This window comes from Cupressus sempervirens, chromosome 11, assembly GCF_028749045.1.
Source record: "Cupressus sempervirens isolate cs-2001-9-10 chromosome 11, ASM2874904v1, whole genome shotgun sequence".
NCBI lineage: Eukaryota > Viridiplantae > Streptophyta > Pinopsida > Cupressales > Cupressaceae > Cupressus > Cupressus sempervirens.
Window position 1 is genome coordinate 596,943,168 of NC_143128.1, and position 11,766 is coordinate 596,954,933.

General features: G+C 34.5%; 1 protein-coding gene across 1 annotated transcript; it reads right to left on the reverse strand.

Annotated features, from left to right (window-relative positions):
• Window positions 1-471: 471 nt before the first annotated feature.
• Window positions 472-5,616, reverse strand: LOC149531088 (subtilisin-like serine-protease S). The gene is made up of 9 exons (XM_089811426.1): window positions 5,550-5,616; window positions 5,301-5,465; window positions 5,080-5,191; window positions 3,403-3,934; window positions 3,220-3,314; window positions 2,330-2,569; window positions 2,079-2,196; window positions 1,580-1,784; window positions 472-1,016 (listed from the first exon to the last, which is right to left on the reverse strand). The coding sequence occupies exons 2-9, from the start codon at window positions 5,461-5,463 to the stop codon at window positions 472-474; spliced, it is 2,010 nt and encodes a 669-aa protein (XP_089667552.1). The 5' UTR covers window positions 5,464-5,465; window positions 5,550-5,616.
• Window positions 5,617-11,766: the final 6,150 nt, after the last annotated feature.

Below are 11,766 nucleotides of genomic sequence, written 5' to 3' on the forward strand. Positions count from 1 at the left end.
CACGCATGAAACAACTTAGATTTGGATGTCACATAATGAAGATGACCATGCTTTATTTGATGAAACCACATGAAACAATTGATTAATTAGCATTAATAGATAGAATGAATGGAAGATTGACCAACTAGAATAGGTAGGACACCCCTACTATTCACCAAACCATGACCTTCACTTCATTCACGTAAAAGTGGATGGAACAATAGATAGAGAGGTTCTCTCCTACTATTCTAAGGGGTTGAAGAAATCCTACTATTACAACTTATTGTAATAGAGTAAGGGAATCATATCTTAGAGGCACCGTCTATAGTGCTACCATGAGAATGCACCTTCGCGTATATAATACACTTAAACTAAAAACGCAAAAATCAGATGCATATATATTGCCTCATAGCCATTAGCTATCCTAGATGGGCTTTATTCCATCATCCATGAGTTACCAAGACACCACATGAATAGATACACACAATTCGGCTAGACAGAAGTGGGATTGATAGCAATTGGAGTGTAGACCTTATGTTTACCATCACTCCACGTAATTGAGCCAAACACAAACATAGAAGTCGCCTTCTTCACAGTGAAATTTACCATGAAAGAAATCTTTTGTCCTACCTTGTTAAAGTAAAGCTTTTTGGGAAAGACCTCAACATCCACGCCGAGAGGAGGCTGAACAAGTGCTTGGTAAACAGAGTATTCCCTTGTACAACTTGTGAGAGTCCTGATAACTGTTACTTGTCCCTTGAGGTTTGCCACTCCTATGGATGGATAGTTCAAGTTATATGAAGGAGGTGGATTTGCAACGCATTTTGTGACATAGCTTGTCAAGTTTTTAAGCTGTGCAGGTGTGGCTCCATTGCTGCATAGGAAGTTTATCACGTCATTCACATTGTAGTCATAAAAGAGCCCTGGATTTAATGCCACCACTGGATCAATGTGCCCTGATCCATAATCAAATGGTCCTGTGGAGTTCCCAAATGGCCCTCTCAAAATGGGATTGTTGTTCTTGTCCACCACTGAAGCTGCTCCACAATTAACAAGAATATAATTAATCTTTAACTACATTGAAAGCATATTATATTCATATATATAAACAATTCCTTAATAAAAATTAAAACGTTTAATTTAATAAGTAGGAGAGCAAATCAAATTGTGATATTCTTATCAGTATTCAATTCAGTAGTTTTTGACTCAAAGTTATTGACCGATGTTTCATCTATAGTGGTTCATAAGGAGATATTTTTCACAGCAAGTCAATTTGTGATATTGCTATCATGTTTCAGTTATGTAGTTTTTTGAGTCAAAGTCATGGACTCATGTTTCATAAGTAATGGCTCACAAAAACCCATCTCTCATGATAATGATTAGAACACTTAGTACTCATTGCATTCACATAGGTGAAACATCGAGACTTCTTGGAGGTCACTCACCCGATAATCCAGTTCAAGAGTTCAAGCGTATTAACTAAAGAGTTTCTTCTAAAATTAAACCCACTTTACTTGCAACTCCATTAACTCAAAATTTTTTTTTATATATTTGTGACATTTAAGTATATAAAATGTTTATACGATAATTGATGAGTCACCTGTTGTCATGATTGCAGATTTAATTGCTGCAGGGCTCCATGTAGGATTCTGAGATTTAATCAGAGCTGCTACACCAGATACGTGCGGGCAGGACATTGATGTGCCTGAAATTATGTTGAAATCTACTGCTCGACCACCCGCCTCGCTTATTGCTACAGGTGACCATGCTGCCAATATGTTCAGTCCCGGTGCCGTAATGTCTGGCTGGTACCCATTTATGATAGAAATACATTAGCTAACATAATTGCAGCTCATAACGTTACCATCTTGGGAAATTTATTTTCCTTTAAGTTTTACTTTTCTTCTTTAAAATTTCTAATAGACGTCTTTGAATGTATGTAAGATCTCTCTATAATAAAACAATTGCAATTCATTCTATCATCATCACTTAATGTGACTTTTGACAATTGGATCAATAAACTTATGTAATCTTTTGAACTATCCCAATTTCAAAAAGGGCTAAACTCTGAAGAATAAATAGAATTATGAATGACTCACTTTGATGATGTCTGGAGTTATAACATTGGGACCCAAAGAAGAAAATACAGCCATCTCAGGACCTGGATGGTTGCGACTGAAGGCGGTTGAGGTTTGTGTAATGTATGCTGTGGGGTATCTGAACATTGAAATCAAAAGATGAGCGCATATCATTAGGGCAATTTAGAGAAGAGAAAGAGTCAGCTCATGAGGGTATTTGCCAATAAAAGTAATTGAATTAGCAAAGATTGAATGGATTGTGAATTATTTACTTCTCTGAGAGTAAGTAAGCCATAAGGCGTTGCCCTCCCTCTAGTCCTATTTCTGTTCCAGGTATCACAAATTGGAAAGCAACATCACTTGCAATGGGATCGATCACTACAATACCCACTCCTCCAGCTTCTCGTACAACATCGCTCTTTAGAGTTCTGTTATCCACTGGACTAGAAATTGTGCACACCACTATCTTCCCCTTCACTTTTGCAGGATCAAGTGTGTTCCCCAGGCAAAATCTGTTCATCAGCAAACGGCATGAGAAACATTCACTTGAGGACCATAGATTATCATGAAATGATTAACACTAAATTTATTAAAGTTTTTCTTGGTAAAGCTTATAATATAAGCTACATATATGCAAAATGCAACTATTTGATAAAATCATTTGATCAAAAAGGATCATTCTCTTTAGTATTTTGACAGGCAAGGAAGATTAACAGTACCAGATTTCTAATTTGAGATATGTAATTTGATTTTTGAATTTGATTGTGTAAGTTTTCTAGCATCAATATTTGGGATCACACTGTTTGATCTATTATTGCTGATGGATCACAGAGTGTGATCACAACTTTGATGGTAAAAAACTTATACAATTGAATTCAGAAATCAAATTACACAAATACAGAAGTGATTGAGAATAAAATTGTAGTTAAATTTTATAGATTTGATTGTATAATTTTTTTAATATCAATGTTTCTGATTATATTACAGAAAGATGTTCAAAAATTTACACAATCAAATAAAAAAAATTATTTGCTTAAAAAACAAAATTGTTCTACTCGAAAAAGTCGTTCTTTTATACAAGTTTTCCAAATATTTTCTAAAATATAATATCAAAATCAGAGTACCATGGTAGTTACCCATTATTGTGATTAGCATATCTTACCCTGCATTGGCCTGAGTAACACCAGGGGCAGCAGAGCTGCTTCCGGTTACAATAGCAGTCAATGTGTTAAGCTTGAGAGGATTTACTGCTTCTCCCTGTAAGTGGCAATTGAAATCCCTGTGTTATCAGTTGAGATCTAATATAAGACTTGGTTGTTTTAGATTAAAGAATGATGCTACCTACCAACAAGATCATTTTGTTTCCCAGAACTACATTGGTAACTAATTTCCTGTCAGTGGAGGAGGCCCCAACTGTGAAAATCCAGGGAGCCACATTGGCGGCGGTGGAAGGTAATCCATCGTTTCCAGCAGAAGCAGAAACAAGGATGCCATTACTGAATGCATGAAAAGATCCCAATGCTATTGCCTCGGTGAAGAAGCTATCTGAAGTAGCCCCAACTGAGATTGATATTATATCCACTCCATCCTTGGTGGCATCATCAAAGGCAGCAAGCAAATCTGCATCACTACATAGATTGAACCAACATGCTTTGTAGATAGAGAGCCGAGCGCCAGGAGCTCCTCCCATGGCGGTGCCTTGTGCAATACCAAGTTCATCTGCATATTGAACAACTGCACCTGTTGCAGTGGATGCAGTGTGGCTTCCATGCCCATCTGCATCGCGTGGAGAGCGGAAGAAGTTCATTCCAAATGATTCAAGTGGCCCATTTTCTGCCTCGAATCCCTTGAAATAGAAACGTGCACCGATCAGTTTCCTGCATTAGTTGTCCAGCTTCTTGTCAGCTCAATTTTGAGTTTCCAAGTGTTAGTTTTGTTAAAATTCTAATAATGTAAGTTTAAGTTTATTTACGTGTATGTAAGTTTATTTACATGTATCTAAAAGGAAATGCCTATATGCTAATATATCTTCGATTTGTTTGATTTGTGTAAAAATAAGTTTTGAAAAGATCTGAAATCTTTTATTTACATGTATCTAAAAGGAAATGCTTATATGCTAATATATCTTCGATTTGTTTGATTTGTGTAAAAATAAGTTTTCAAAAGATCTGAAATCTTTTACATTAAACAATACAGATAACAATCTACAAACTATTCAAAGCACAGAACATAGAAACCTGCAGCAAAAAGACACTCAGAAATCACCAATAAAAGAAAAAGAAAAGAACAGAGCAGGGGAACCTAAGCAAGATTACCCAAAGCATAGAACATAGAAAGCTGCAGCAAAAAGACACTCAGAAATCACCAAAAAAAGGAAAAAGAAAAGAACAGAGCACGGGAACCTAAGTGAGATTCTTCAAAGTATCAGCAACTTCTGCTTCGAGCTGGTTCATGTTGAGCAGTACCTTCTTCTACTCTTATATGTCTTGTGAAATCTTATCTGCCTTTCTCTTCAGATTCCTTTTAATTCTCTTACTAGAACCAGCCATCTCGTCTTGGGCTTTCCTCATCTTATCTTTTATCTTTGTCCATATCAAGATCCACAACCAACATATTGTGATACATGTTTTCCACTATAAAATTAGGCTACTTCAAACATCACAGTCTAAGGAAAAAATTAAGTTTGAAAAATATAAGTCAACTTTGATTATTTAACACTTCCAGTCTAAGAATCTAACCTTAATGTATGATATTTTATTCATCCATAAAATTCATGCATGCCATACTAATGTATAAATTATTTCATATACATAACTTATATATCGATATATTTAGAGTCTGGATAGCCATTTTCCATCTAGGACCTCTCTATAATAAGGTGATTGTAATTCATCTCCTACCAGTTAATCTCATATTTGATCATTTGATTAAGAAGTTCTTATAACCTAGAACAATTTATTTGATTTACAATTTTATGCTTCTTTCAGTTTCCAACTTTCCATATAATTTATTTATGTTTCACCTGTTACAATTATAGGCGCTGAACTGTTCCCCAGTCTGGCATATTCCCCTAAAACGTCTTGGAACTGGTGGCATGCCCTTATCACTGAAGCTCTTTGATTCTGGCCAAACACCTGCAATGTCACAATGTTTTGTGTAAGAAAATACATTGTCATGCCAACTAAATGAAAGATTTGTTGTTTGTTTAATAAGAAATTTTGAACCAGGTTATTCTCAGCTTACCGGTATCAATGACTCCTACAATAACATCTGCCTGAGCTGTATTATAATCTTTGGCACCGTTGGTAGCCCCAGAGTATATCTTATTTATGCCCAGAAAATCCCATGAATGCGTTGTGTGCATTCTCCATGTTTTGCTTTCAAACACTGAAACTACCTCATCCATTTCTGCAGCCATTGCAACAGTTAAAACAAATATTTCATCTACAAGATCTCAAATTTACATCTATGTGATCTTCCTTCCTTCCTTACCTGACAGAGCAGCAGCTTCATCTGGAGTAAGCAATGCAGAAAATCCTCTAAAGCTTTTTGTGTAATGATGAATTACACTTCCATTTGCTCCTCTGCACAATAAATACTTGATATGAAGACCGAGTATATTCATTGTTTAATTAACATACAATGTACATTTCATTTGTATTATAGTTAGGTGTCCTTTATAAGGAGTACAATTAGGTGTCTTTTATAAGGAGTACAAAGCAGCCTTATATTATTATTATCTTATATTGACTCAAAAACAAATAACTGATACAATAGTAGACTATAAAAGAACATTTCATTTTCTTTTTCGATAGATATCAAGATAAGCAGTTAGTAGAAAGAGGGATTGAATTCAGTAAATTACTAATCAGTCAAATAAATGCTAGTCTAAATGAGTTCTTGGTATGTTGGTGAAGTTGACAGGTTCTTAAAGAACTATCTAGAAATCAAGTGATATTTATTACGTGAAATGCTCTGACATTATAAGAAATGATGTTTGAATCGTACCCTAAGTGAATTTTCAAACAAATATCCTTTGAACCTTAATTCATAGTCAAAAAGATTCAGCCTACAATTTTTATCAAATAACTAAAACAATTATATAAATGAAAAAATCTTCCATAAAAATGTTACAGTAGTTTATGTTATATACCTTGTAGACCTCAGTTTTGCAAGGAGACCATGATTTGCTGAAATTGTGGCTTCTGAATTTGGGTGGGATTTCTCCCCCATGTAGACGATGTAATGCTGTAATTCAAGTCATTATCAGTGAGTATTGCTGTAGTCTTGGTCTACATTATAAACCTAAACATGAAGTATCTTATATGGTTGCTTGATCTACCCGGAAATACTCTGCCATATATATAAAACATGAAGATTTGTAAAGGAATTGCTAGCTTACCTTGACTTCATGATTTGATGCTGTAGCAGGAATGGTGAAAGAAGAGCAAAGAAGAAAGACCACCAAGTGTTGCAAAACCAACATGTCTACAGGTCTTGACATGATTTCCAAATGCATTTGCACATTATAATTCAATCTACAGCCTTTATTTATAGAGGAAAAGAACAGTCATACAATCTTACTGCTGCTACAAAGATAAGATCTAGGCACACACCAAAATTGCCGGCCTAACTCGGCTGGGAATAAGATCAAGTTGCATAAACTTACGAATTCCATGGCCTGCAATTTTTAACGTCCTTTTGTCATTAGTTTTTCATTTTTAGTAAAGTTTGCAAGAGCCAACATCCTTATTGATACGACAATGATTATGCACCAGTGCTTGATAAAATATGTAGTCTTCTCATTTCTAGTACTTTAAGTCTTCCTTATAAAAATCTTTCAAGACGGCAAATTATGTTCCTAGGTTTTCCTTATTATCGAAGAATCCTATTGTGCCTATTGCACGTCATGCGTCAAGTGTTATAATTGGATGTTTCGGAAGGTTGTTATTCTCATACAACACATTAGTACAAAAGTTCATTCCCACATATCATGATAGCTTTTTATAAAATTATTATTAGTTTGATTTTTTGTAGTTAGACTTATAGGATGTTATGAAATAATTTAAAAATAGGTTGAAACATGTTGAATTATACTGATTTAAATTTTATGTGGAAATTAGTTAAAGATGGTGTTTCTTATTTTAGGAAAATAATATATTTTAAATAATAATAATAATTTGAGATTGCAAATAAATAAATATCTGATAGGATGAAAGACAATCAGTTGTAAAATATAAATTATTATTAAAAAATGTTTTATCAATTAACTGAAGTTATTTCTATATTGTTCTAACATTTTAGTATTGAATAGGAGCTTCATTTAATTAAGTCATTGTCCACTTTGGTTCTAGTTGTACATAAATGTCTTATTATATAAATTCATAAAATATTTTTGCCAATAAGCAGCTTTGAACACACACCAAATCATGGTGTGGGAGGCCTTTATGATTAATCAATTTTGTATAATGAATTTGTGAAAGTGTTGATGCAAGATTTAATGTGACAAGATTTTTCATTTTTAGGTAAAAATAGTGAAGTAATGGAAAGTAATAATATTATTTAAATTGATTAGCCTAAGTTATGGCTAATGAATTATGTGTGATGTACTTTAAATTCTCAATCTAATTAGAATTTTAATATTTAAAAAATTACAAATAATTGTGTTTGCATGGAAAAAGTCAGACAACTTAAATGGTGTATTGTATATCTCATAGTGACACTCTCTACTACATGTCATTACTTTGAGTTACATTCCATATTACAAGTGATAATATTTAGACATGTGCATGAATTTAGTCTAGGATGATTTGGGTGTCATATTTTTTTTTCCAGTGGTTTAGGCCTCAATTTTTTGGAGACTATTTATCCATTTCTTGAGATCTTCATAGCCTATATATTGAGGGCTTTAGATGTGGACCATATGTTTTTTTCTGCATTTGTATGTTATTAGAATCACCAACATGATATCTAATAAATATATAATACATGAATGTGTTTGAATGTATAGTTCATTTTTATTAGCGGGAAGACAAGTTTTGAAGTGGCCTTGAAATCCTTTACAAAAGATCACATCGTTTTATAGAAAAATTGGAGGGGTGCCACCACAAGCCTTGAAAAAAATCACACAAGAAAAAATAAGTAGTAGAATAAAAGCCAATAGCGAGCCACAATAGAGGTTCCAAAAATAAAAACCAAATGTCCCAAAAATACTAGCCATCATAATGATAGTTGAGCACTGAAAGCCTCATTAATCAAGGAGGTTTGAAAATAAGCCAAACCAAAGCATCCTAAGATTCAAATGCATATTTTTCCTAAAAATGTTTCCTTGTGAACATCAACTCTAAGGGCATCCCCCTTGGGATCTTCAACAAATCCATCAACATCTGTATTATCCTTGTAGGAACCCCTTAGAACCTCAATAAGGTTTGCCTTATGTCAAGAACTTGAAACAAATTCTTTCCTAATGACAAGGTTGGAAGGAATCTTAGACATATCAAAAAAATTATTGATATAGGAAAACACAACAATCTTATTTCAAGAGGTTTTGAAAAATTAGCATACTTATGAAAAATGTTTGACTCTATAGAAAAGAGATAACATTAGAGAGGAAGGAATCAAACACTTGACTTAGATAGTAAACTAATAGAGTTAGGAAAATCCTTCTAGATTGCATGCGAACATAAATTCTAGCAAAGACAAAAAAAAAATTATACTTTTCATAACCTTGTCTAAGCTAAAGAAAGAGCAAAAATAATTGGCAATATCTTTGAAGACTTATCATGTCAAAATTCTAGAGGATTTTTTAATTTATTGTTGTATGATTGCAAATACTATTAATAACACACACACTAAACTAATGAGTGAGTGTGTGCCTACGTATCATTACTAAAATAAATATAAAATATATTTTTTAGGAAATATTAATTTGCTGATGAGCTTATATATCTTTGATACAAAAATCAAGAAAAATACTAAGTAAAATTTCTCTGTCATTTAGATAGATGTATTTCATCACATTCATATGCTTGATAAGAAGACAAATATACTATAATTTTATCTTCAAATGCTTTTGTTGTTAAGGATTTTGTACACCGTATTTGGTGTTAGATTGGAATATGGATGATCGTACATAATTTATTGAACATGTCCATTAAAACTACTATACGATGAACAATTGTATGGTGTGCAATCTATTTAATATGTCCTATACTAAAGGATTGTATGTATTTATTAGTAACTCTTCCTATCTAGCAAAGTTGCATGCCTAGTAACAAAAAGTACATGAAATAAACAATGTAATTCTTAGAAATTAAGACCTGCAACCTACAACCTACATCCTAACCTTAACCTACCCTCATGGTGGGCTCTTCTCTAGATGATCTGTCCTCACTAGACTCAAAATTGTGTTGTCCAGATTTACTGCTTGTCATCATTGTAAATGGGGACCCCCCTTTCTAAAGGACTACCTTCGATACTGACAAGTTGTTAACTTTTGGGGTTGACATGGGGATCCTAGATGTTTTGGTTGATCTTGAAATTGAATTAGAAAAGTGCACTAGTGGAACAGTCTGGCCCTAGTGCCCCACTTAAGGATCTCCCTATAATTTCACAAGGGAATAATGGTCTAGAGATCCTTCTTTTGGATTCAGTGGTGGAAAATATTTCTCAGGGTTTCTCCCTAAGTTTGGTGGATATGTTCCTTTCCTACAAGCCCACCATTGAGATGGTTAGGAGCCGTGTGTCAACAAAATGGAAGTTGAATGGATTAGTGGAGGTCGCTACTATGGTGGACACTCTCTTATTATTTAATTTTTTTTGTTGAAAAGGACTAAAACCATGTTTTGGCAAGAACGTAGAGTTATGGTAAACACTATCTAGCTTTTGCCAAATGAAAGTTAGGTTTTGACCCTAGTGTCGATCTCCACAAGATGACACTAGTCTAGGTTCGACTACTAGGACTACCAAGTTAGAATAATGGGATGGAAAACTTTCTATAGGTGACTCCTTTGGCCACTTCATCAAGGTGGATGATGTCACCCTTTACAAATCTTGGATGGGATTTGTTGGGTTCTGTGTTAATGTGGCCATAAACAAACCCCTCCCGAGATCTATTGTATTAAAATCTAATGGGGCCTTGTATACAAATGATTATCTATGAGAATGCAGATTTATATTGCTAGAAATGTAAGAAGTTTGGGCATGTGGTCATTGACTACAAGCCTAGAATGAATGAAGAAGAGAAAATGAAAGGGAAAGAGGCTATACAAGAAGATGGTGTACCAAAGGATAGGGATTCAAGATGCTCCTTAAGGGCAATTGATAATCTCTACTACAATTTGTGGAAGAGTTAGAGAGGCAGGCTAAGAAGATGGAAGACTACCCTTTTATAGAAAATATTGAGAAGCTAGTCTCTTCTCCTCAAAAACATGGTAATATGCGAGACCCCAATTGTTGTCTTAAAAATGGAGAGATCTCATTAGACATAAGAGGCATGGAGGTGGCTAAAACCTACCTCATAGAGGAAGATAAAGTTTTAATAGGAGTCAGTGCTTCATTCTCATTAAGGAATGTCAGGATTTAGGGAGGAACTTCTAACTTTTACTACCCCACAAACTGAATTGAAGAACATAGAGAGTTTTCCTTTGATGTCCACCAAATGGGTAGACTACCCCTCTCTAAAGGGTACTCTTATGATCTCTTTACCATGTGATCAAGATGCTCCGGTTGTTTCCACCCTTTTTCTCACCATTTGTGGAGGATGGTGGTTGGTAGGAAGCTAAGAAGAAGACTCATGGCCAACCTAAAGTAGATGTGGGCGTAGAGACAAGAACTAGTAGGCTAGTTGTAAGAGTGGCAAGGACAAAGGTGACCTCCCAAGTCATTTCTCATGGGAGGAAAAAGACCTTGGAAGACATTCAAAAAGGTAAGAAATGGAAATTATCACATGGAATATAAGGGGCCTTTATAGCCCGTGAAAATAATTCTCTAAAAAACATGATCTATGATCACCATGTCAATATTATTCTAATTCAAGAGGTTAAGATGAATAAATAAAATTTTGATAAAGTAGCAGGATATATGTGGAAAGGTACTAAATATGCCTACAGTGAAGCGAGTAGTGCTTTTGAAGGGATTTCAACGATGTGGAATCCTGATAGACTTGATGGGGTCGAGATCCATGTAGCCACCCCCACTTTTTGGTTGTGGAATTTTTTGATAATGCTAGTAATTGGATTCTCATTAATCTTTATGCTCCAAATACCAAGGGGGAGATTACAAGTTTGGGAAGAGGCATATTTAAGTATTGATAACTAGAAGGATTCTAAAATAATATGTGTGAGAGATTTTAATACTCCCTTGTACCCTTCAGAAAATCTTGATGGACTTGAGGACTTCTTAGAGAGTATGCATGATTTAGATGGGTTTCTTAGGAGGAATTATCTTTTTGACATGGACATATAGGGAGTCTGATTTACCTAGTCCAAAACCTAGTTGGGACACAACCTTATCTAGGTTAGGCTTGATAGAGTGCTCCTCTTGGGTGTCTGGGAAATTCTACCTTACATCTCCCTTCATGTGTTCCTTGGGACTATTTTAGACCACTCCTTGCTCTTGTTTAATCAGACAAGTAGGTGTTCCAACATGAAGAAAACCTTCAGGTATGAGATAATGTAATATTCCCATCCTCAATTTAGGGACTGTGTTT